Source organism: Suncus etruscus, chromosome 12, assembly GCF_024139225.1.
Source record: "Suncus etruscus isolate mSunEtr1 chromosome 12, mSunEtr1.pri.cur, whole genome shotgun sequence".
NCBI classification, from domain to species: domain Eukaryota; kingdom Metazoa; phylum Chordata; class Mammalia; order Eulipotyphla; family Soricidae; genus Suncus; species Suncus etruscus.
In genome coordinates, this window is record NC_064859.1 from 33,385,759 (window position 1) to 33,412,524 (window position 26,766).

A 26,766-nucleotide genomic window follows, 5' to 3' on the forward strand; every position below is an offset into this window, starting at 1 on the left:
TACTCCTAAACTAGAAGTTCATAACCTGAGTTTTTTTTCTTCTTATTAAACTTATTTAAAGAAAATACATCATATAGTTGACATAACTGATCATAATAATTTGTTTCAAGATGACCATAAGCAAAGTTATTGAAAAAATAGAAAATAGAAAAAATAAAGAGATGGAAGAGAAAAGAAAAAGTTCAGTAGCAAGTATATTTTTGAAAATTATTGAATCACCAATGAACTCATTAAAACACTAGCAGGTTTAGTAAGGACCTGAGATTTTATGCCTGACTTTCAGGATGTCTTGAGTTTTCTATAATTGTATACAAATTTGTGAGGTTTTTAAATTTGAGTGCTATCATGTTCTTTTGATAAGGCATTTTGACACCCCCCCAATGGTGAGGATTGCTGATTTAATCAGTCAGACTGTGTGTTACTGGCTTTGAAGAGAAAGTAAAGATTTTTATAGTATTGAGCAACAAAAAATGTGGATGTGTTCCAGAATTTTAGAATCCTCTTAAAAGGATAACATTGAATTTGAACCAGTAGATTTTAACCAGCATACTATTTGAGGTGAAGTGGCTAGTTTTTGTTAGGTTTCGTTGGGTTTTGTCTCCCCACCGCCACATTTTTTGTGTATGGGAGGGTCTATACACTGTGGTGGTCGGAGATCACTCATGGCTGCACTCCTGGGACCATACATGGTCCTGGTTAGGTGCAAGCACTCTATCCACTGTACGATAACTCTAGCCCTGGGATAGAATTTTGTTTTGTTTTTGTTTTTGGATCACACCCATTGATGCTAGGTCACTCTTGGTGATTTTTGGGGGGACCATGTGGATACCTGGGATTTAACCCAATTGGGCACCTGCAAGCAAAGCTGCTGTATCTCTAGCTCCAGAATTATTTTTATTTTCAAGCTTTTACTTTATTAATGAAAAACTGAACGTTGAAAAATATCTGTGGATTGTGTATCCAAGAAATTGGTGTCATTTAATCTTTATTGGGGGTTAAATCATTTAGTATAGGTGGTTAAATTGTATGTGAGACTGAAAGGAAATGGTTCCAAGTGTTTAAATTTGTGGCTCCTCTACAGTAGGGAAACTTGTTTGCTACAAGTAATTTATTGTTTTCCTCTAAATCATATATAAAGTTACAGTAATGGTGGAATGAGAGGAAGTAAACTAGAAGACCTATTTAGGAAAGGGAAGAATCTACTTGAATGAACTTCATATATACTTAATAAAATTTTGATCAAAATTAGGCTTTTATAATATAAATTTGTTTTGTACTGTCACAGTTGCTTGGGTTAAGTGACTTACTGATTAAACTGATGTGAAAATAAAAATAACTTGGTTACTTTCTTCATAAGCACCTTAATTTTTTTCTTTATTTTCAGTAATCTATGCCAGCAATTATGACAATGTTAGCAGACCATGCAGCGCGACAGCTGCTCGATTTCAGTCAAAAACTGGATATCAATCTTTTAGACAATGTGGTGAATTGCTTATACCATGGAGAAGGAGCCCAGGTAAAGTAACTGCTCACAAACATACAACATTGCAGTGAGGAAAAGTTGGGTTTAAGATTAAAGTTTTAATTAACACTTTTTATAAAAGTTATTCCAGTGGGTTGGGTACTTGCATTTCACAGAACCAGCTTCTGTTCCTGGTATCACTTAATGGTCCGCCACTGGGTGTGACCAAAATACGTGAATAAACAAGAAGTTATTCCATAGTCTAACTCAGACTATGGGCCTGGAGTCTAGATAGGGACAGTAGGTTGGATGTTTGTGTACAGTCAACTATGGTTCAGTCCGTGGCACTCAAAATAGTATCCTGAGCTTGTCAGAGTAAGCTCTGAGCACTGCTGAAAATAGCCCTTAAACGATGGAATTATATGTTTTGACATAGAGTGGAGTAGAATTTGGGGGGTATATTGTTAAACTTGTTCTGAATATTTATGACAACCAGAAAGATAGTGTTCCGTAGACTTGGGTGAGATGCTGAGGGGTTATAGGGCCTCATGCATGTGAAACATGAACATTATCATTTTGCTACATCCCATGGCTCTTAACAGATTTTTTTTTCCCCTGAGGTTCAAAGCCATAGTACAGAGTGGCTAGGGTACTTGCTCTGTAGGAAGCCAAACCAGGAGTGATTTCTGAGCACCGAGCCAGGAAGAAATAGTCCAGATCACCATGGGTGTGGCCCTCCTAAAGTTTCCGAGATTCTGGGGGAATTGAATTGAACATTCAAAAGAGTGGAGAGTTGGGCCCGGAGAGATAGCACAGCGGCGTTTGCCTTGCAAGCAGCCGATCCAGGACCAAAGGTGGTTGGTTCGAATCCTGGTGTCCCATATGGTCCCCCGTGCCTGCCAAGGAGCTATTTCTGAGCAGACAGCCAGGAGTAAACCCTGAGCACTGCTGGGTGTGGCCCAAAAACAAAAACCAAAAACAGAAGAGTGGAGAGTTGAGAGTATACCTCTCAGGTTGAAATTTGGGCAAGTGTCAGGATGAGTTTCCTGTTTTGAAACACTTATAAATTACAAAATATTTTATAGGGGCCCAAGAGATAGCACAGTGGTGTTTACCTTGCAGGCAGCCGATCCAGGACCAAAGATGGTTGTTTCGAATCCCAGCGTCCCATATGGTCCCCCGTGCCTGCCAGGAACTATTTCTGAGCAGATAGCCAGGAGGAACCCCTGAGCACTGCCAGGTGTGGCCCAAAAACCAAAAAAACAAAAAAACAAAAAAACAAAAACAAAATATTTTATTTTTTATTTTTTATTTTATTTTTTGTGGGTTTTGGGTCACACCTGGCAGTGCTCAGGGGTTATTCCTGGCTCCAGGCTCAGAAATTGCTCCTGGCAGGCACAGAGGACCATATGGGACGCTGGGATTCGAACCGATGACCTGCATGAAAGACAAAACGCCTTACCTCCATGCTATCTCTTTGGCCCCCAAAACAAAATATTTTATAGACATACACTTGTATATAAAAGTTCAGTAATAAATTTCTTGGAACTAAAGGGTTAGTATAGTGGGTAGGGTACTTGCCTAATACTTTGACAGCCCATGTTCTTTTTCAAGCATTGCATATGGCCCTCTAGCACCCACTGGAAGTAATCTAGAGTGTCGAGCCAAGAGTAAGCCCTGAGCTTTGATGGGTATGGCTCAAAAACAAATAAGAAGAAACAATTTCAGGGGTGAGGATAGTATTGCACTTGCCTTGTACATAATCAGCCTGGATTCAGCCCCTAGTTTCCCCCATATGAATGCTTGAGCCCTGCCAGGATTAAACCCTGAGCACTGCTGATTATGACCCAGGATATACATGCTCACCCCAAATCTAAGAATTCCAGTTGTCTTTACCTACTAAAAGTGGTACTGTTAATGTAAAAAAGGCTGTATTGTTTCTTTTGGGAACATCAGTGCTCAGGACATATTTTTGGCTCTGTACTCGGGTATTTCATGGTGAGGCTCAGGATCTTACAGGGTTCTGGGGATCAAGCCTGAGTCGACCATGTGCAAGGAAAGTGCCTTAACCTCTCTATTATCTCTCTAGCACCCTAAAACAAAAAAAAATTTTTTTTCTTTTAGTTTTTGAGCCACACCAGGGTTTAAACCCAGGTCAGGGTTTACTCCTATGTGCTCAGAAATTACTCTGACTTGGGGGACCATATGGGAAGCCGGGGATCAAACCAAGGTCCGTTCTGGGTCAGCGGCTGCAAAGCAAATGCCCTATCGCTCTGGCCCCATATAAAAGAAATTTTAATGGGGGTAAAAGTGACCCTGAAGATTAGTGTTAGTTTTGGTTTGTTTGGTGGGTTGGTAGTTGGCTTTTGGGCCACACCCAGTGGTGCTCAGGTTACTCCTGGTTCTTTTTTTTGTGTGTGTGTGTTTGTTTCTTTGTTTTTGGTTTTTTGGGCCACACCCTTTTGATGCTCAGGGTTTACTCCTGGCTAAGCGCTCAGAAATTGCCCCTGGCTTGGGGGGATTATATGGGACAACTGCAGTCCTTCCTTGGCTAGCAACTTGCAAGGCAGACACCTTACCTCTAGCGCCACCTTTCCGGCACCTTACTCCTGGTTCTGAGCACAGAAATTTATTCTTGGCAGGCTCAGGGACCATATTGGATGCGGAGGATCAAACCCAGGTCTGCCACATCCAAGGCAAATGCCCTACTGGCTGTGCTATCGCTCTTGCCCTTAAGCTTGCTATTTTTATCCTACCTCACCATGGCCAAGAGAATAATTAACTATCAAATTAATGTCTTTTAGGCTTATAACTTCAGGGGGTAGTGATTTTTACCATTTTGGGAGCAGCTTTGCTCTTTTTTATGGGGGGGGGGTCACACCCGGCAGCGCTCAGGGGTTACTCCTGGCTATTCGCTCAGAAATCACTCCTCGGGGCTGGAGAGATAGCATGGAGGTAAGGCATTTGCCTTGCATACAGAAGGACAGTGGTTTGAATCCCGGCAACCCATATGGTCCCCTGAGCCTGCCAGGAGTGATTTCTGAGCGTAGAGCCAGGAGTGATTTCTGAGCACTGCTGGGGTGTGACCCAAACCCCCCCCCCCCCCCAAATCACTCCTGGCTTTCGGGACCTCCTAGGCTAGCGTGTAACTCTTGTGCCACTGCTTTGGCTCCTGGAGTGATTATCTTTAAAGGAAGGAAATAAATTAGAGAAGGCTGTGACTTTGGTAAATTTTCACAAAGTACAAAATAATAATGCTGTTGTAGGGGATTGGGTGGATGCTTGGTTTTTTTTTTTTTTTTTTTTTTTTTTTTTTTTTTTTTTTGTTTGGTTTTGGTTTTGGGGCCATACCCATCGGCATTCAGGTTACTCCTGACTGCTTAGAAATTGCTCTTGGTAGGCTCTTGGGACCATATGGGATGCCAGGTCCGTCCAGGTCGGCCATGTATAAAAAACCCTAAGCAGTGCTATCTATCAGTCCTAATGCTTGTTTCTGATGGTAGCTACATAGTTACACGTTTCTGGGTTTGAATTTTTAAATAATAAGCTTAAATGCAAGAGTTTTGTTTTTTTGGGGGGGGTTCTTTTGTTTTTGGGTCACACCCAACAGTGCTCAGAGGACCATATGGGATGCCTGGGACTGTGCTATCCAGCTCCAGTGCAAGTTTTTAAAGAACTAGAATTTGGAGCTGGAGCAATAGTAGTGAGTAGAGTGTTGTTTCCCTTGCACACCGCTGACCTTGGTTCAGTCTTCAGCATTCAATATGGTCCCAAGTAATACCAGGTGTGGCCTAAACACCGAAGAAAATAAAAAGAGCAGTGTTCAGGGGATACTCCTGGCTTTGCTCAGAAATCATTCCTGGCAAGCGTGGGTGACCATATGGGATGCCAAAGATCGAATCCTAGTCAGCTGTGTGCAAGGCTTGCAAGGCAAATGCCCAACCTTCTTGCTATTGCTCCGGTCCAGAGCTAGAATTTAATATATGGAGTTAAAGAGCTTTCTGAGTTAAAGTGTGTTTAAGAGTATTTGTTTGTTTGCTATTGGGCCACAGCTTTGGTGCATAGGCTCAGGGGTTAGTTACTCTTGGCTCTGCGCTCAGGAATCATTCCTGGCAAGCTTGGGATTCCATAAGGGGTGCCAGGGATCAAACCCAGAACCCAGATCAGTCACATACAAGACAAAACATCCTATTCACTATACTATCCAAGGCTCTGGTCCATATTTTTTGTTTTGTTTTGTTTTGTTTTGGGGGGGAGCCACACCCGTTTGATGCTCAGGGGTTACTCCTGGCTAAGCGCTCAGAAATCGCCCCTGGCTTGGGGGGAATCATATGGGACACGGGGGTGGGGGGGAATCAAACCGTGGTCCTTCCTTGGCTAGCGCTTGCAAGGCAGATACCACTAGCGCCACCTCACCGGCCCCTCTGGTCCATATTTTAAGGGTAAAGGAGTCTTATGGTTTTATAAAAGTCTTTAGGTATTTTATTTATTTACATTATATATAGTTTTTTAGTTGTCCCATGAGTGTGTTTTATGATTTATTTTTTTGAGACACCCAGCTGTGCTCAGGGATTACTTCAGGGAATGCTTAGAAGGACAATATATAATGGAAGGGATTGAACCTGTACTAGTTCAAGCAAGGGAGAATATCCTGCTGTACTATCTCTCCTGCTTCTATGAATGTGTTTCATAAGTCAGGGTTGTATTGATGACTCTTGGAAACAGATTACATGGCTTATGAGGATTTTATTTTTTATTTTATTTTTGGTTTTGGGGCCATATCTGGCAGTGCTTAGGGTTATTCCTGGCTCTTCAGAAATTGCTCCTGGCAGGCTCAGGGAACCAGGGATGCTGGGGATGGAACTGGGGGGGATCAGCAGTGTTCAAGGCAAATGTCCTACCCCTGTGATATCACTATGTTCCCGAGGGTTTGAAGTTTTCCGACTTTGGTTAATTGTAAATTCCAAGATTTTATGTCAGTTAAACATTAAGAAAAAAGTTTAGGGGCTGGGCGGTGGCGCTAACGGTAAGGTGTGCCTGCCTTGCCTGCGCTAGCCTTGGACGGACCGCGGTTCGATCCCCCGGTGTCCCATATGGTCCCCCAAGCCAGGAGCAACTTCTGAGGGCATAGCCAGGAGTAACCCCTGAGTGTTACCGGGTGTGGCCCAAAAACAAAAAAAAAAACAAAAACAAAAAAAAAAAAAAGAAAAAAGTTTAGCTTTGGTATAAATATTCCCTCCTTTCAATTGGTGTTTAGAAAGTGAACACAAATGATTTCACAGTATAAGTGAGTTTAAACCTTTTTTATGATATTTTAGCAAAGAATGGCTCAAGAAGTACTGACACATTTAAAGGAACATCCTGATGCATGGACAAGAGTTGACACAATTTTGGAATTTTCACAGAATATGAACACGAAAGTAAGCAAGTGGTGGTTTTAAAATTCATTATACTTTTCTTCCAGTCATAACTTTGAGGAAGGTGTCTCCTTTTTAGAATTAGCATTTGTTATCTCAAATCATTTAATATTGTTAATTTAACATTTCAAAATTTAGTCCTAATTCTTGCAAATGGTCCTAAGAATTGTGAGTGAAGATTTATTATTGGGACTAATATGCAAGGTGGCTCTTTTTGTTGTTTGTTTTCATTTTTCTCCTCACTTTTTAAAATATGTGAACAGTTGTAGCATAAGTTCTGAATGTTACAAAGCAATAAAACATGATATCAGGAATTATTTTGGGCAAGTAATCAATATAATACAGGCTAGGCCCCTCCAAACACCCAAGTTGTGTATGGGCAGTGTAAAACCCTCCTTGTGGTACCAATGCTTTTAATGGGACAGCACTCAGTTTTTATTTGCAATTGAAAATGTTATAATTTGGGTCCTTTTTTCTTAAGTTTGAACAGAAGGGTTGATCAAAATGTGTTTTGACTGTGTTTTGGCTTGATGATTCACACTTCTCTTTAAACTGCCTTCAAGTAATGAAATACCATGCATGGCATTCTGTTTAATACACACAAAGTTTGTACTTGATGTATATATATTGTGTTAAAACAGAAGATAGCCATGTTCACATCTGTTTCTGAAATCAGACTGTGTTAATTAACAGTTTTTAAATATTAATTAGTTTTGACATCTTTTAAATTTTAGGGCAAAAATAAAGTCCAGAACTTCCTCAAAGTGCTAACATTAAGTAACAACAGTGTTTGCCTGTTTGCTTGCCTGGTAAATTTTGCTTTTTATACTGACAGACATTACTAATGTTTAAAGTTGATTTATCAACAGTATTTTTAAAAACTCAATTTTGTCTTGTGAAAAATGAGATGATTAGAGGAACAGAAAGAAAGCAACAGGTAAAGAATTCTTCAATTTACATAAATTACAAGTGATTTGGTGCTAAATTTATGCACTATGACATTTGGCTTTTATGCAATCATTTTTTTTTCTTTAAAGATGTTAACACTACCTGATATTAATCATAATGTTCCATTATGTTGATTGCTTGTAATAGGAAGAAAAGGGGTGTCTTCCTGTGCAACTGACACAGCTAGGCTTTGACGGCAGGCCTCCACAAGGTCTACCCTTTTGATTCCCTTTAACTGAATTCTGTTCATCAATTGTTTTTGTTTCATGGGTGGTGGGAGGGGAAAGGGGAAATTCAATGCATAAAATAAGTATTCGTAAGGGCTCAGTAGAAATTTCTACCATAGGGATCATTTCATGCTTTCTTTTTCCATTTAGTCTTTGCTGTTATCTGTCCCTCATCTTCATAATTCAGCAGTGGATTTTCAAGTTTTACTATGTAAAGCAGAAATTTAGTATATTTAATTATGTTTGGATTTTTATTTCTAGACATTTAACATTAGACGCCATATTTGACTCACTTCAAATTTTTGGACAAATGTATTTTGCTTTTGTGTGGTTTTTGTTGTTGTTGTTGTTTTGGGCCATACTCAGGCACTCGGGTTACTCCTGGCATGCACAGCACGATATGGAATGCTGGGGACTGAACCTGGGTCAGCCACGTGCATGGCAAACACCCTACCCGTTGTGCTATCCCTCGGGCCCCCAGGAAGAAAGTATTCTTTTTAAAGAAATATAAATTCTCTTTATAGATAGATAGGATCTTAATCTCTTGAGAGATTGGGTTTGAGGAATCTTGTAGGAAACTTTATTGGGCTTTCTGCTTCAGCCCTATTGGAAGAAATATAAAAACATGATTATGAGTTGTTCAAGATATTTTGTATTTGGAGGGAAGAACTAGAGGTTAGAAGTAGGTAAATGATAGTCAAAAAATTTTTGGGGGGGTCACACCAGGCGGCGCCCAGGGGTTACTCCTGGCTCTGTGTTCAGAAATTGCCCCTGGCAGGCACAAGGAACCATATGGGATGCCGGGATTTGAACACCATCTGTCCTGTATTGGTCATGTGCAAGGCAAAGCCTTAACTCTGTGCTATCGCTTTGGCCCCCATAATAAAATATGTCAACCTTGAAGAAGGAAATAAATACCACTCAGGAGCAATCCTTCACCTGAAAAATGTATACTAGCAAAAGAATGTTAAATATGGTTAAGATGATTATTCTGATGTATTTTTGGTGGCTTTTCTTAGGTTTTTTTCTTTTAAGGACTAAGTTTTTAATCAATTTAGGAAAAAGGTATGTAGTAAGAGTCGCTTTGTTTTAAATCAGCTTTAGATAACCTGACTTTATTTGTACAGAATTTAAGTTTTTAAAGTATGTTTTCTAAAAAAGATTTGAGATTTTTAGTCAGAAAATTGACTCTACATATCCTGAGTCCTTGAAAGATAAAGAGGTATTAGGTAGGTAGGTAGCTTCACTCTTTACTACTGATTATAAAACTTTTTTGAGGGCATAAAATCAGTAATTTCAGGTTTTAGTTTTTATTTTTTGTATTGAGCTAGGTTGTGTTGTGGGTTTGTGAGGGGGTTTTGGGTTTGTTTTTGTTTTTGATTTTTGGCCTTTTTCTCTTTTTTAGGTATTTTGCAAATGTAGGGTTTGAGTTTTAAATGGCAAATTTTTTCTGAAAAATATGAAAACAGCAAAAACATTTAGTATTTGAGCACAATGTAGTTTGGGACAGTATATTGTGCTTAGAATAAAATGAGCATTCACATGATCCCTTTGGTTGAAATACTAATAATGCTCTTATTTTATTGTGTGATGACTAACCATTTTAAAGATGAACTCTTATTCTCAGCCAAAACTTGCAATCTGAGGTTATATGTTATATATGAATTAAATTTACCTTTCAGGTATTAGATCTGGTTATTCCCTAATTCAGCCCGTTTCAATATACCAAAACAGTTTTGTCCCTTTTTTTCCTCCTGTCAATAAATCCACACTAATTGTCATGGTAATAATTTGGGGTAATGGCTTCGGGAGCATTAAATTCTTTATTGACTATTTAGAGTGAGTAACCAACAGGAGGGACAAAATGACTTACTTAGTGGTATCTGTATTTAGTTATATTTTCAACTATAAACATTTAGGAAGAAAACCTGAAAGGTAAATACAGATTGCAACATGCATTTGTATACTATTTTGACTGTGCACAAAAGTTTATCTTTAAATTAAGTAGCCTTAGCAACTATAAGGGTGGGGTAAAATTTAAAGTAAACCCATGGGCTGTCTTGCTGCTCCTTAAGTAGTAACACACCAGTGATTGTAAATGCTTTCTACAGAAGTATCTGTGACAATACTTTAATACTTGGCCAAAAGCTTACATGTCCTAGAGAATGGTAGGAAGCTTGAGAACATCCAAGCTGCTAAAATTCTTAGGAGCCTGGTTGTGTTAAAGTACGTGAGCCTATGAGCAGTCATTTATGCTGTGAATTCATGTCTGGCTGCTATTTTCTACAGAAAAGCCATTTGGCTGCTATGGGGCTTTTGTTTCTTTCCTACTGGTGTGAGCATGTATAAACAGCAGGACATTAGAGGAAAAAAATGAGGAAAATGCATGAAAATTCAGTATATGGGTGAATAGGTCCTTGTTTAATATATGTAATTAAACCTGGTAGTATAATTTTTTTTAAACATAAGATGTAAATGTGTGAATGTCTGTCCATTTGTGAATCCTGAAAGTTGGTAATCTTGCAACAATATATTCACATACCTCTATTCTCCAATTTTTCAGTATTATGGACTGCAAATTTTGGAAAATGTGATAAAAACAAGGTGGAAGATTCTTCCAAGGAACCAGTGTGAAGGTAGGAAAGTATTTTTGCAGAATTGTAAACTAAGAGAGATTGTAGTTGAATAGACAGAGGCATGTTGATTCTAAAGTAGTTTGTATTCCATCAAAGATAAGTAGTTTTACCAAGTAGGTTCTATTTATATTTAAGCATGGAGGGCAAAATAGGTTATGTTAATGAGGAAGAACAACTCCAATTGGTGAGGCTTTCTTTATCACTTAGTAGTTATTCTGAGCCATGTTTATCAGTTTAAGATATTAAGCTTAGAGACAACATAGGTTATGCTAAAGAGGAAGAGGAAGAACAGGTCCAGTTGGTGAAGCTTTCTTTATCACCTAGTGGTTACTGAGCCATGTTTATCAGTTTTAAGAAATCAGGTGTCATGTTAATTTCAAGATTTTTTGATGAATTATGTCCAGTATTTGCACGCTGCTTTTATTACCTACTTTATGTTACATGTTTATCTGTAAAAGATAATTGAAGTTTGGGGCAGAAGAGATACAGCACATAGGGCACTTGCCTTGGAAATGGCCAGCAAAGATATATACTCTTGGGCTGAAGCAATAGTGCAGCAGGTTGGGCTTTAATGTGGCCAACCTGGGTTCGATCTTCCCCATCCCATATGATCCTTTGAGCCTTTCAGGAGTAATCCTGGAGTACTGCCAGTGTGGCTCGAAACCGAAAAAGGGGGGGAAAAAAAGGTATACTTTTGGCACCATATTACCGGGCGTATAAGACTACACCCTAATTTTACAGTTAAAACATAGGTTTAGGCCTATATTCTCTGTATAAGACTACCCCCCACTTCTATCAGCCATTTGTAGTACACCCACTCCAGTAATCTTTTAGACCACTGTATGTGCGGTTATACAGTACTGTAGCTTCAGCTACACACAGAATGTTCTATTCCGGTACCTTTTAGCTTGCTGGAGGTGCTCTAATACAATCCATTCAGTTACTATGCATGTGTCCTGATACAGGAGCTTTGGCTACATGGAACATTCCTGTGCTGCAACTTTATGTACCACAGTGAGCCAGTCACAACAAGCTAAGGTTCAAAGGTTATACTGTAATAGACTTCTTCCTCTCTGACTCTGGCCAATCTGAGCAGGCTTTTTACAGTATAGATTCGGGTACAGAACATTGTATAATTTGCATGCATAAAAAGCCTGCTTGGATTGGCTGGGTCAAAGAGGCAGTCCGAGCAGCCCTGCAGTGATTGGTGCAGGATTGAGTTGGAAAATTGGTTTTGTGTCAATATCCAGACAATTTTCATTTAGCGGCATATTGAAACGTTTTTCAGAATGTACTCGGTGAATAAGACGACCCCTGATTTTTGGTTTGACTTTATTTTTGTTTCAAAAGTCGTCTTATATGCGGTAGTGTTGTTTCATATCCAGATATGTCTCATTTTGAGCCAGAAAGACTATAATAAAGACATTAAAGCATTTGCCTTGCCTATTTTCTACTCCAGTTTGAATATCTAAACTTATCATGGAACTTAGTAGCAATGCTAATTTTATCAATACTTTTGTTTCGGCTCATACCAGTTGATGCTCAGGGAATGATAAGGATAAGGGGTGCCAGAGATTGAACAACAGGGCAGCCTTGCCTTGCCTGTGGTACCCTGTCTTGTTCTTTTTTGGTTTTTGGGCCACACCCGGTAACGCTCAGGGGTTACTCCTGGCTATGCGCTCAGAAGTTGCTCCTGGCTTGGGGGACCATATGAGACACCAGGGGATCAAACCGCGGTCCGTCCAAGGCTAGCGCAGGCAAGGCAGGCACCTTACCTCTAGCGCCACCGCCCGGCCCCCCTGTCTTGTTCTTGTCCCTCATACTGTTTTTTGTTTTTATGGTTTTTTTTTTTTTTTTTTTTGCCTTTTGGGTCATACCGGTGATGCTCAGGAGTAACTCCTGGCTTTGCGCTCAGAAATCGCTTCTGGCTTGAGGGACTATATGGGACACTGGAGGATCGAACCATGGTCCGTCCTAAGTTAGCGCATGCAAAGCAAATAAATGCCCTACCGTTTGCACTACTGTTCGGGCCACCTCACACTCGTTCTTAATGAAAATTTGGTAACTAAATGTTTCCCTGAGGATTTGACCTATTATGCTTTCAATCTGGGAATGTTTTATTCTTTTTTTTTTTTTTTTTTTTGGTTTTTGGGCCACACCCGGTGGTGCTCAAGGGTTACTCCTGGCTGTCTGCTCAGAAATGGCTCCTGGCAGGCACGGGGGACCATATGGGACACCAGGATTCGAACCAACCACCTTTGGTCCTGGATCGGCTGCTTGCAAGGCAAACACCGCTGTGCTATCTCTCTGGGCCCCGTTTTATTCTTTATAATCAAAAGTCATAGTAGCTTTTATATGTTTTATAAGTTAGTTACACATGTAGTCCAGGAATCACGCTGCTTTTCTTTTCTTTTTTTGGGGGGGAGTGAGGCACACCCGGGGACTCTCAGCGATTACTTCTGGCTATGCGTTCAGAAATCACCCCTGGCATGGGGTTCCATCTGGGACGTGGAGATCGAACTGTGGTCTTTCCTAGGCTACTGCAGGCTTGTGCCACCACTTTGGCCTCAGCTTATTTTCTTAAAACTTAACCTTTATTTTGTTTTGGGCCACACTTGGTGTTGCTCAGTGGCTTTTCCTGACTCTGCTGTCAGTAACTGCTCCTGATGGTGCTTGATGCCAGGGATTGAATCCTGGTGGTCGGCCATGTTCAAAACAATGGTCCTATTCGCTATACTATTGGTCCAGTCCCATAAAAACCTTTAAACCTTTTTTAAAAAAAACTGAAGGGGGTGGGGTCTAAAGAGATAGTACAGCAGGTAAAGCACTTTTCTGACAACCAGGTTTGATCCATAATACCACATCGAGGGTAATCCTTGAGCACTGCCTGGTGTGGTCTCAAGACTGCCTTTTTATTAAATTTTGTTTTTGTTTTTGGGTCACACCCAGCAGTGCTCAGGGATTACTCCTGGCTCTATGCTCAGAAATCGCTCCTGGTAGGCTCAGGGGACCATGTGGGATGCCGGGATTCAAACCACCGTCCTGCATGCAAGGCAAACGCCTTACCTTCATGCTATTTCTTTGGCCCCAAGACTGCCTTTATAAAAACATTTAATTTTTCTTCATTTTAAACATTTTGGTAGATAATTTTTTGGGGGGGGAGAGGTCACACCTTACATCACTCAGGGGTTATTCCTGGCTCTGCACCCAGAAGTTTCTCCTGGCAGGCATGGGGGAACCATATGGGATGCCGGGATTTGAGCTGTCCTGGGTTGGCTGTGTTCAAGACAAATACCCTACCGCTCTGCTATCTCTCTGGCCCCATTTGATGGTCCTTTGGCAGCTAGATGTTAGACCACTAGGATTTTTTTTTTTCTTTTTTTTGAGGTTAAATTTGTTTTGTTTGGAAGATCACACGTGGTGAAACTCAGGGGTTACTGGCTATGTACCCAGAAGTTATTCCTGATAGAGTAGAGCTCAGGGACCATGTTGGATGCCAGGGATCAAACTTTGGATTGGCGTGCAAGGCAAGCACTGCTGTACTATTTCTTTAGTTCCCGAAAAGTCATTATTTTATTTGTAAATATAATTTAGTTATGTTTGTCTGTTAACTATTTATTAGGTTTGTATCTCAAAAAAATCCCCAGTATGTTAAATATGATACAGGCAAGAAGTGAATTTATACTTATTTTTGTTTTGGGATCACACTAGGGATTACTCCTGGGGATGAAGGGAGTATGTGGAATACAGAGGATCGAATGTGGGGCGGCCTTACCAAACTGTACTGTTGCTCTGGATCATAGATATTAAAATGTCCATTTTATTATCCCCCCTCCTGTGGATTTTTTCTTCCTTTAAAAGCATGCACAAGACCCTGTAAAATAAGACAAAATTTTTGTTTTGTTTTTAGATCACAACTGGCAATGGTCCAAAAGCTCTGGACTTTGCTCAGGGATCACTCCTGGCAAGTCTTAGAGGACTATAATTGGGCTTTTTGTCTAAAACACTTTGGGGTATGGTGCATACCCAATGGTGATTAGGGGTTACTCCTGCCTCTGCTTGCGGAATCAAACCCAATTAGTAACATACAAGGCATGTGCTTTACCTGCTGTATTACAGTTCTGGTCTCTAAAACACTTAGTTTGACAGTTATACTTTGTTTTATTGTTTGTTTGTTTGTTGGTTTGGTTTGGTTTTTGTGGGTCACACCCTGTGGGGTGCAGGCGTTATTCCTGTCTCTGGGCTCAGAAATCACTCACTCAGCTTGGGGACCATATGAGATGCTGGGATTTGAACCACTGTTGTCCTGGGTCAGCTGAGTGCAAGACAACCACTCTACAACCACTCTACTGTTGTTCTCTGACAGTTATACTTTGGATTATTTTTCTTGATGTCCTGTAATGGTGCCTACAGAAAAAAAACTGTTCTGGGGTGGGTCATACTGAAGCTCAGGGTTTGTTCCTAGCTATGCATGTTGAGCTTTTCTAAATAAGTAGAACTTTGTATAAAGCTTTTTCACTGTTTTGCAAGGCTATTGGGATACAGTAAAGCCCACTGCACATCTTGATGCTTAGAATGAAAGAATGGTATACGTGCTGCAAGTCTTTTCCCACAAAAATCAGTATTTTGACATACATACATCCTAGTCTCAATCTCATGCTAGTTGTAATATCTGCAATAGCCCTAGTGTCTTAATATAGTAAGTACTTTACTTGCTGTAAACATGTGTTTTGCCCTGGCACCATATATGTTTTAGTCCCCTGAGCACAACCAGGTATTATCAAAAAGCCAAAGCTTCCCCCCCCCCCCCCCCAAATCAAAAGCCTTTGCGGGGTGAGGGTTCAGATAGAGTGTTTGCCTTGCATGCAGCCATTCCTGGTTTCAATTCCACTGTCCAGTATGGTTCTCACTGAGCACTGCCGGTGTGGCTCCAAAATAAAAAAGAAATAACATCTGCCGTAGCTTCCTAACTGCTCCTTCACATATACTTGTGTGTCCCTTATTAAATTCACCACAAAGGGGCCCGGAGAGATAGCACAGCGGTGTTTGCTTTGCAAGCAGCCGATCCAGGACCAAAGGTGGTTGGTTCGAATCCCGGTGTCCCAGATGGTCTCCCGCCGCCAGGAGCTATTTCTGAGCAGACAGCCAGGAGTAACCCCTGAGCACCGCCGGGTGTGACCCAAAAAAAAAATTAAGTTCACCACAAAGGATTTGGCATATAGTGCAGTCATAGATTCAGTTTTCATGCTTTGCATCTCCCACTTAAATTGCCTGGCAATTGCCTTGCCTAAGCCAGTGAGGCAATTGACTTGCATGTGGCTGATCCAAGTTAGATTTTCAGCACTCCCTATGGTCCTAGCTATGATGTTAGTTTTCATGCCTTATAACCTGTTTTGATCCTCACCAAATCTCCTTTGAGTACCATTTGGTATAACCCCAAAATATGACGCTGGTTTTCAAAACACTGTACTTGTCACAGTCCCTCCCCCTTTAAAATGTATTGATGTATGTTTGGCTTGCAACCTATTGAAACTACTTCTGTAATCATGATAATTTTTGTGATGATTACCTCCTTCATCTTCACTGTTGTGCATGGACTCTTGTCCCCTCTACCTTCCTGGGAGCAGAAAAGCTGGATACGTAGCTGTGTATTTAACTGATCACTTTCCTAAAATATAGGGAATTTTGGTGTTCTTCCTCCCTTCCCACGTGTAATAGAAATAAAGCAAGCTTGGACCAGAGAAGATAGCACAGCACAAAGAAGATAGCACACAGTAGGGCATTTGCCTTGCATGCAGCCAGTCCAGGACAGATGATCGATCCCCTGTGCCTGCCAGGAGCGACTTCTGTGTGCAGAGCCAGGATTAACTCCTTGAGGACTTGTGGGTGTGACCCAAAAACCAAAATAAATCAAGCTGAAAAACCAAATAAAATACCTGTGAGGTGCTATAAGTAACTAAAACAAACACCTTTTAAAATGTTTCTAGAGTACACACAAGAAGAAAAGTAACCACTAGATTGTAGAGACTGGGGAGGACCTCTTTCTTAATGTCCAGTGTCCTCTGTCGTAAGATCTGGTGCAATATGTAAAAAATTGTGGAAATGTATTTAAAAGAAGTGTTACACAGAAAGCAAGGGTGGTAGATATGCAATTATTCTTTGATTATTACCTGCAATAGAGGAACAATTAGAAATAATTAAGGTGCCGGAGCGGTGACACAAGCGGCAAGGTGTCTGTCTTGAATGCACTAGCCTAGGAAGACTGCAGTTTGATCCCACAGCGTCCCATATGGTCCCCCAAGCCAGGAGTGATTTCTGAGCACATAGCCAGGAGTAGCCCCTGAATGTCACTGGGTGTACCTCCTTCCCCCAAAAGAAATAATCAAGAAAATTAAGTATTTTCTCTTTCTTTCTTTCTTTCTTTCTTTCTTTCTTTCTTTCTTTCTTTCTTTCTTTCTTTCTTTCTTTCTTTCTTTCTTTCTTTCTTTCTTTCTTTCTTTCTTTCTTTCTTTCTTTCTTTCTTTCTTCTTCTTCTTCTTCTTCCTTCCTTCCTTCCTTCCTTCCTTCCTTCCTTCCTTCCTTCCTTCCTTCCTTCCTTCCTTCCTTCCTTCCTTCCTTCCTTCCTTCCTTCCTTCCTTCCTTCCTTCCTTCCTTCCTTCCTTCCTTCCTTCCTTCCTTCCTTCCTTCCTTCCTTCCTTCCTTCCTTCCTTCCTTCCTTCCTTCCTTCCTTCCTTCCTTCCTTCCTTTTTTTTGGTTTTTTGGGCCACACCCGGCGATGCTCAGGGGTTATTCCTGGCTGTTTGCTCAGAAATAGCTCCTGGCAGGCACGGGGGACCATATGGGACACCTGGATTCGAACCAACCACCTTTGGTCCTGGATTGGCTGCTTGCAAGGCAAACGCCGCTGTGCTATCTCTCCAGGCCCTACTTTTCTCTTTCTATTCTCTTCCCCTGTCTGTCTCCCTCAAGGGAATGTGATGAAATTATATTTGTTAAAAAAATGTTTCTAGAAGTATATGTAGTAAATTTAAAAATCAACAGATGTATATGTACCTATGTACCATATCATGGTATTGATGACCATATTTTTATTTTTTTCAACCCTTATTTATTAATTGATTGGTTATTGGACTATACTCAGTGGTGCTTCGGGATCGCTCTTGGCTCTGCACTCAGAAATTGCCCCTGGCAGGCTGGGTGACCATATGGGTGCCAGGAATCGAATTGTGTTCTTCCTAGGCTGGCTGCATGCAAGGCAAATGCCTTAACGTTGTGTTATGTCTCTGACCCCCCCCCCATTTTTATTTATTTATATATATACATATATGTATATATATATATGTATCTTTTTTGGGGGGGGTCACAGCTGGGATTTGAACCACCGTCCTTCTGCATGCAAGGCAAATGTTCTATCCTCATGCTATTTCTCTGGTACCCCATAATATTTTTAAATTGTAATTGCAGGGCCTGCCGTGTAAGAGACTGGATGTGGCAAAAAAAGAAAAATTGGTTAGAGTAGGAGGTAGCTTAAAAGGCTTTCAGTACATATAGGATGTCCTGAACTGCTGGGTCCCTGATCACAAAGTATGTACTCTTTCCCTACCTTAGCATCACTAGTTGTAACCCTGAACCATTCCCATAAAAAAGAAATAAATTATATCTTACTACTGATTTGGCATTTAAAAACTTGGGGTATTTGGGAGATCTTGAGAATTCTTTAATGCTACATCTCAGGTAATTTTTTGTTAAATCTCAGAAACCAAGCAACTTGTAAAACATTTAATTTTTTTGGTGACACACAAGTGTTACTCCTGGTTCTACACTGAAAAATCACTTCTGGCAGGATGAGGGACCATATGGAATGCCATAGATCAAACCCAGGTGGATTTGCATGCATGGCAAACACCCTACCTATCACCCAAGCCCCACATTTGTGGGTGTTTGGCCATACCCGGATGTGCTTTGGAATTATTCCTGGCCCAGAAATCACTCCTGGCAGGCTCAGGGCACAATGTAGAAAGCCAGGGATCAAAAGCAGGTTGATTGCGTGCATGGCAAATTTCCCTACTCACTGTGCCTATCACTCTACCCCCCAACATTTAGACTTTCTACCTTTTTTTGGTTTGTTTTAGGTTCGGTTTTTGGATCATACCCGGTGACACTCAGGTGTTGCTCCTGGCTCTGTGCTCACAAATTGTCCCTGGCTTGCTCAGGGGACCATATGGGATGCTGGGATTTGAACCACTATTGTTGGTCCTGGGTTAGCTGCATACAAGGCAAACACCCTACTGCTGTGCTATTCTCTCTGGCCCCCTACCTAGTCTTTCTAAATTGATACGAATTATACCATTAAAATTGCAGTTCATAGAAAGTAAAGCTTTTATTTGACCTTTTGATCCTTCTATACAGATGAATTTCTGAATCCTAAAAGAGGGGAAGATTAATGCAAAGAGCCTTTAAAGGAAAAAATGTTGAATTATGCCTTTACTTAATCTTAGAAAGCTATGGATTTTTTTGTTTGTTTGAAGTTGAATATTTCCTGTATTGTTTCAAGAGATCTTTAGTCTTTCATTGTATTTTATACACACACACACACACACACACACACACACATTCTCTCTCTCCCCCCTTTTTTGGAGGGGGCACATGTAGTGTTGCTTTGGGTTTATTCTTGACTCTGCACTCAGAAATTGCTCCTGGGATGCTGGGGATCGAACTTGGGTCTGCTGTGTGCAAGGCAAATGCCCTACCCACTGTGCTATCATTCTGGCCCTATTTTATTATTTTTTTAGGGAATCTTAATGATATTGATGAATATAAAAAGAATACCAGAGTCTTTCCTTTTTGGGATGGGGAAAGGCATACCTGCCTTGCTCAGGATTTAGAAATATGGTGTTGGGGCCGGAGAGATAGCGTAGAGGTAAGGTGTTTGCCTTTCATTCAGGAGGTCATCGGTTCAAATCCCGGCGTCCCATATGGTCCCCCCGTGCCTGCCAGGAGCAATTTCTGAGTCTGGAGCCAGGAATAACCCCTGAGCACTGCCGGGTGTGACCCAAAAACCACAAAAAAAAAAAAAAAAAAAAAGAAATATGGTGTTTGGGGGACCTGATGAGGTGCCTGGGATCTTAGTTGAAGGGTTAGTTGAAGGCAAGACAAGTCCCCTATCTGCTGAACTACCCAGAATTATGTTTTGTTTTTATTAAATGTAAAAAGGTTGTGGACAGGGCCGGAGAGATAGCATGGAGGTAAGGCGTTTGCCTTTCATGCAGGAGGTCATCGGTTCGAATCCCGGGGCCCCATATGGTCCCCTGTGCCTGCCAGGAGCAATTTCTGAGCCTGGAGCCAGGAATAACCCCTGAGCACTGCCAGGTGTGACCCAAAAAAAAAAAAAAAAAAAAAAAGGTTGTGGACACATGGGAAGGGAGTAGTTTTTAATATGATTCTAAATGTGATTATAGAATTACCTAATGAATTACCCTACTTAAATGGTATATTTGTTTATTATATATTGTTTATTTCTCCTTCTACATTTAGTTTTTGTCTTTTCCTGCTAATTTGTTAAGTGATTTTGTGGTGCAGTGGTGGATGACCAAATGGGATACTTGGAATCAGATGTTCTATCTTTCCTTAAAGATATTTTACATAGGTTTATACTGTCTATTGTGTACATCTTTGGGTGTTTAGCCAATAAAATAAGATGATGTTTTGTTATTTCACATGTCCTTGCTAGTAATTAACTGTCTCAAACATGTGAAGCATGTTGTTGAGTTCCATCTCCACCCAGTTCTATAAACTTTTTTTTTTTTTTTGGTTTTTGGGCCACACCCGGCGGTGCTCAGGGGTTACTCCTGGCTGTCTGCTCAGAAATAGCTCCTGGCAGGCACGGGGGACCATATGGGACACCGGGATTCGAACCAACCACCTTTGGTCCTGGATCAGCTGCTTGCAAGGCAAACACCGCTGTGCTATCTCTCCGGGCCCCAGTTCTATAAACTTTAATGACAATTTTTTTCTATAAAGCCATCATTTACTGCATTATCTGGTTTCTATTAATTTCTCTTTTCCAGTCCCTTTGTTGCTAAAAATTAAAGTGTTGACTTTTTTTTTTTTTTAGGAATTAAAAAATATGTTGTTGGCCTCATTATTAAGACATCATCTGATCCGACTTGTGTAGAGGTAAGAACTTTTATTGGGAGATAATGAGAAAGTAAAATCATTGAAATGGGGGCCAGCGAGGTGGCGCTAGAGGTAAGGTGTCTGCCTTGCAAGCGCTAGCCAAGGAAGGACCACGGTTCGATCCCCCGGCGTCCCATATGTTCCCCCCAAGCCAGGGGCAATTTCTGAGCATTTAGCCAGGAGTAACCCCTGAGCATCAAACAGGTGTGGCCCGAAAAACCAAAAAAAAAAAAAAATCATTGAAATGCTGAACATTCAAGTTAAACCAACTTCTGTCTCTAATATAGTGGGTAGGGCTCTTGCCTTACATAATACTTGGGTTTGATTTCTGGCAATCCCATATGTACCCTATGCCCTCCAGGAGTGATTCTGGGTGGAGAACAGTAACCCTGAGTAACCCTGAGCAGTGCCAGGTGTGGCCCCAAAACAAAAAAGAATAAAGCTTACTTTGTCCTAGATACATATGGTTACAATAAGTTATATCAAGTCTGTACTTATTTTTTCTCAATGAGTTTTATCTAGCCTTGCATTTCCTTACACCTGTTTTGTGTGCGTTAAGTGTGCACTAGAGGGGCCGGGAAGGTGGCGCTAGAGGTAAAGTGTCTGCCTTGCAAGCGCTAGCATAGGATGGACAGCGGTTTGATCCCCCCCCCCCCCCCCCCCCCCCCGCGTCCCATATGCCAGGGGCAATTTCTGAGCGCATAGCCAGGAGTAACCCCTGAGCATCAAATGGGTGTGGCCCATAAACCAAAAAAAAAAAAAGTGTGCTCTAGAGATCAATGTGAGGCATATAGTAAACCCTGCTCTTTGAATTCCCAGATTTCTATATCTCCATTCCTTTTATTGCACCCATTTTGGTTTAATATAAGTCTTTTTCTTTCCTTAGAAGGAAAAAGTATATATCGGGAAATTAAATATGATTCTTGTTCAGGTAAGTTTTTGTTTTCAGTTCACTATTTCCTTCATAAGAATTACATTTTCAACCAGTATAATATAACCTTTTTATCCCCTTCCCATTTCAGTCTTGATTCACAAAATCTTTTCTTTTAATTCAGCATCTATTTCATTGATTCTTACATGTTAGAATTTCAAACAGTCTGTGTGTTCTGATAATAGAGATTTTTTAAATTAATTTATTCCTTTCTAATAACATTAAAAGTACCTAATGGAGGGTCGAGAGAGATAGCACAGCAGGCAAGGCGTTTGCCTTGCATGCAGAAGGATGGTGTTCGAATCCTGGTGTCCCATATGGTCCCCCAAACCTGTTAGGGATGATTTCTAAGCATAGAGCCAGGAGTAGCCCCTGAGCGCTGCTGGTTGTGACCCAAAAACAAAAAACCATTATGGAGATGAAGTGAGGGCCTTATTTCAGATGGTGGGAGCGGAGTTAGTTATTATGCACTTACGCTGGGAAATGCCTAACAGAACAATACTGACTATAGAAATGGTACTACAGGGGCCGGGAAGGTGGCGCTGGAGATAAGGTGTCTGCCTTGTAAGCGCTACCAAGGAACGGACCGAGGTTCGATCCCCCGGTGTCCCATATGGTCCCCCCAAGCCAGGGGCGATTTCTGAGCACATAGCCAGGAGTAACCCCTGAGCGTCAAACGGGTGTGGCCCAAAAACCAAAAAAAAAAAAAAAGAAAAAAAGAAATGGGACTACAGAAAGAGTTAAAGGGTAAAGATGCTTGCCTTACTTGTAACCAGCCCTTTTGGATTCTGTGCATATGTGCTGAGCACTGCCAGGTGTGTCTTAGTCCCATTCATCTGAGCCTACTCCCACAGTTCAAAAGTTAGGAACATTTAGTCAATTATTATTTCCATCTCCAATTATAATTCCTCTCAACCCTCTAAAATTGTGTGCAAACCCTGCTCTTTGAATGCTCAGATTTCCAATCAATGAATATTACTTTCTACATGTTTTTTATTGCTTAAGAATTAGATCTTTGTACATCTGGTAAATTCTGCTATGTGTTCCCTTTAAGCCAGGGGTCTCAAACTCGCGGGCTGTGGGCCTCAAACGGCCCTCTGCACAGCATTTTGTGGCCCTGCCCTAGAGGAATCTTTTTTTGTTTTGTTTTAGTTGTTTGGGTCACACCCCCCAATGTTCAAGGCTTACTACTGACTTTGCCTCCTGCGGCCCGCAGGTAAATTGAGTTTGAGACCCCTGCAGTAAGCCATTGAGAGGAGTCATATGACATTTATAGCAGAGAGAGCTTAATCTGTGCTGTTGCTTTCTACTTAGATATTCTATACAAATTGGCATTTTCTGTCTTAATGAGGAAAAAAATCAAATACCTTTGCTATTGATCCTGCTTTTAGTATTACATAATTTCTTTAAAGTTTGTTTTATCTGTCCTTGACAAGCAGAATGAAATCAATGTTTTATATCTTATTTTTAGATACTGAAACAAGAATGGCCCAAACACTGGCCAACCTTTATCAGTGATATTGTTGGGGCAAGTAGGACAAGTGAAAGTCTCTGTCAGAATAATATGGTGATTCTTAAACTCTTAAGTGAAGAAGTATTTGATTTCTCTAGTGGACAGATAACTCAAGTGAAAGCAAAACATTTAAAAGACAGGCAAGTAATTGTTCCGTTTTAGAATTCTTTTTTATATCAAATGCTTTCAAGGAATTTGGAAGTAGGGTGTAAGTTTTTAGGGAGCTGTTGATCATTAATATGTTAACTTATATGTAGATAAATTGCAAATTCAGATCGAATATGAGCCTAATTTTATGTCAAAATTCGAACTATGACTGGTATTGAAGGGCAAGTGTTAATATGTTGACAAAAGATAATCTCATGTATCATATGCATAAGTGTATTATATTTTTAAAAGCTCCCAGGGACTCATTGGAATAAGTTTCATACAATGTATAATTTGATATTTTAAGGAAAATAATAATTTAACTACTCAAACCTTGGGGGATCCTCATGGTTAACTATTAAAAAATGCTATACTTGGGCCCGTAGAGATAGCACAGCGGCGTTTGCCTTGCAAGCAGCCAATCCAGGACCAAAGGTGGTTGGTTCGAATCCCGGTGTCCCATATGGTCCCCCGTGCCTGACAGGAGCTATTTCTGAGCAGACAGCCAGGAGTAACCCTGAGCATCGCCGGGTGTGGCCCAAAAACCAAAAAAAAAAAAAAAAAAAAGCTATACTTCCATTTCTTCAGCTTAGTGATAACAGCTTGGGCTTGGGTGGATCCTTAGAGCACAGCAGTGTTTTGTGGATTTTTTTGCTGTTCATTTTCTGGGGTTTGGAATCGAGCTTGGGACCTTATGCTTGGCTGGCAACCTGTGTTCTATTCTTACCCACAGTTCTGTATTTTTCATAATCTCAAACTAGCTTTAGCGTTTATAATTTTTACTTAAGGTTGTTATAAAGTTTAAGATTTGGAACATGGGACCAAAACAATAGTACAGAGGATAGGGTGTTAGTTTTGTCTGGGGGCTAACCTGTATTTGATGCCTAGAATCCTATATGACCCTCGATGCACTGCTGGTGTGTCCCCCAAAACGAACCAAAAAACCACCACTTCTTAATTTTTTTTCCAAAAGGGTAATGACACACTGTGTTAATGACTTAATATTTTTAATGAAATCAAGATTATTTTAGATAATTTTATGATCAAATTGTTAGTGTGAAATAGTTATTACTATCTTCTAAGCTCATTTTCTTTCTTTTTAGTATGTGCAATGAATTCTCACAAATTTTTCAGCTGTGTCAGTTTGTGATGGTAAGTGACTTTATTGTCTTTTAAAATGACCATTGATTTTAGGAAGAAAATTAATCATAGGAATGTTTTTGCAGGAAAATTCCCAAAATGCTCCACTTGTACATGCAACTTTGGAAACATTGCTGAGATTTCTTAACTGGATTCCTCTGGGTTATATATTTGAGACCAAGTTAATCAGTACACTAATTTATAAGGTATAGTGAATGCATTTTAGTTGTATATCACTGGGTAGCTTATTTTGAGATAAACTATGGCTATACATTTTAATGTTAGTTATAAGCTTTAGGGGTACAATTCTACATTCCAATCACTCCTTTCACATCACAGTTACTGCTAAATTAGTTGAGTCTTGACAGCCCTTTGCCCCCCACTCCCATTTCCTTCATTTGTAATGTTGTTCAATTAGAATAAGCATTCTACAATATTGGAAGCATCATTTTACAGATAGCCAGTTTAAATGGTTGTCAGCAGTATTGCAAGGAAGTATTTTGCACATTAACATGTATACAGTTTATTTGGTATGTTTATACATATGATCAGATGAATAAATATGTTCCTTTATTAGGATTTTTATGCTTACTGAGTTGCCATTGAACACTTAATTTTATGCTTCCTTTTATTAAAATAGTTCCTGAATGTTCCTATGTTTCGGAATGTCTCTCTGAAGTGCCTCACTGAGATTGCTGGTGTGATTGTAAGCCAATATGAGGAACAGTTTGTAACATTATTTACTCTGACAATGATGCAGCTAAAACAGGTAATGTGACACTATAGATCAAAACTAAATGACAGTATTGCATTGAAACATACTGGGTTGGAATTAATTATAGTATAACTTAAAACATGATGGTATGGACCGGAGAGGTGACATGGAAGTAGGGCCTTTGCCTTTCATGCAGAAGGGTGGTGGTGGTTCGAATCCCGACGTCCCATATGGTCCCCGTGCTGCTAGGAGCGATTTCTGAGCAGATAGCCAGGAGTGACCCCTGAGCACCGCTGGGAGTGGCCCAACCCCCCCCCCCAAGAAAAAAGTACTGTAATGAATAATACTTTAATTCAACCATGATTTTTAGGAAACTTTAAATTTGCATCATTTAGGGCTGGAGAGATAGTACAACAGTAGGGCATTTGTCTTGTACAGCCAATTAAGGGCGATGGTGTTTCAAACCCTGGCATCCCATATGGTCCCCCGTGCCTGCCAGGAGTGATTTCTGAGCACAGAGCCAGGAGTAACCCTTGAGTGCCACCGGGTGTGATCCCCCCCAAAAAATTTGTGTCATTTAAAAATCAATCCAATGTTAGGTATGTAAATGTCAAAGTAGTATAGTAGAATAACAGGTTTAATAAAGAATGATCTAACTTTTTCTAAATGAAATAGTTTGGGGCTTTTAGGACCTTACTGTCCTGTTACATGATTTGTATTATGAGTTGCTTTTAATTTTGCAGATGCTTCCTTTAAATACCAATATTCGACTTGCATACTCAAATGGAAAAGATGATGAGCAGAACTTTATTCAAAATCTTAGTTTGTTTCTCTGCACTTTTCTTAAAGAACATGGTCAGCTTATAGAAAAAAGATTAAATCTCAGGGAAACACTCATGGAGGTAAGTTTATTGGAGTGTCTTCTGAAATTCTCTATTTTAAGTAACTTATTTTAAAAAGTAGGACACTTGTCTTGTCTGCAGCCAACCTGGGTTCTATCCCAGCATCAAATAATTGTCCAGCAGGAAAATTTAAGCACCACCAGTTTTGGATCAAAAACAAAACGTGCTTCTACAGATCTGAGAAACGATAGTGTAGCTATCTTGCTTTATATATGACTGGTTGGGGTATGATTCCCTAGCACTACGTAAGACCTGAGCACAACCAGGTCTGGTCCTAAAACAAATTTTTGTTTTTTAAAAGTAATACCAAGGCCAGTGTGATAGTACAGTAAGTTAAGGCACTTGTTTTGCATTTAGTTGATTAGGGTTCTATCCTCAGCATCACACATTGGTCTGTGTGACCCAAAAGCAGTCTGTCATTCCCTAATTCCACTCTGTCTCTAGCTCCTAGAAGCTACTAATTTCGCCTTTTGCTGGGTTTGCCTGTTCTAAACTTTTCAGATCAATAGATATATGATCTATTGGACTCATACACTACTGTGTTTTCAGGGT

At 40.4% G+C, this 26,766-nt stretch overlaps 1 protein-coding gene and 1 non-coding gene across 2 annotated transcripts in view; both read left to right on the forward strand.

Annotated features, from left to right (window-relative positions):
* Positions 1 to 1,382: 1,382 nt before the first annotated feature.
* XPO1 (exportin 1) overlaps positions 1,383 to 26,766 on the forward strand; it is a 38,799-nt gene continuing 13,415 nt past the window's right edge. Inside the window, exons 1-10 of the mRNA XM_049784725.1 lie at positions 1,383 to 1,516; positions 6,781 to 6,882; positions 10,618 to 10,690; positions 20,805 to 20,866; positions 21,753 to 21,797; positions 23,269 to 23,450; positions 24,561 to 24,609; positions 24,684 to 24,803; positions 25,238 to 25,366; positions 26,056 to 26,214. Of these exons, the coding sequence (XP_049640682.1) occupies positions 1,391 to 1,516; positions 6,781 to 6,882; positions 10,618 to 10,690; positions 20,805 to 20,866; positions 21,753 to 21,797; positions 23,269 to 23,450; positions 24,561 to 24,609; positions 24,684 to 24,803; positions 25,238 to 25,366; positions 26,056 to 26,214 (1,047 nt within the window). The 5' untranslated portion in view covers positions 1,383 to 1,390. The remainder of the gene's footprint in view (positions 1,517 to 6,780; positions 6,883 to 10,617; positions 10,691 to 20,804; positions 20,867 to 21,752; positions 21,798 to 23,268; positions 23,451 to 24,560; positions 24,610 to 24,683; positions 24,804 to 25,237; positions 25,367 to 26,055; positions 26,215 to 26,766) is intronic.
* LOC126024931 (small nucleolar RNA SNORA81) lies at positions 16,621 to 16,778 on the forward strand. Its single transcript, XR_007501006.1, has one exon. It is a non-coding gene; the product is annotated as a small nucleolar RNA SNORA81 (small nucleolar RNA).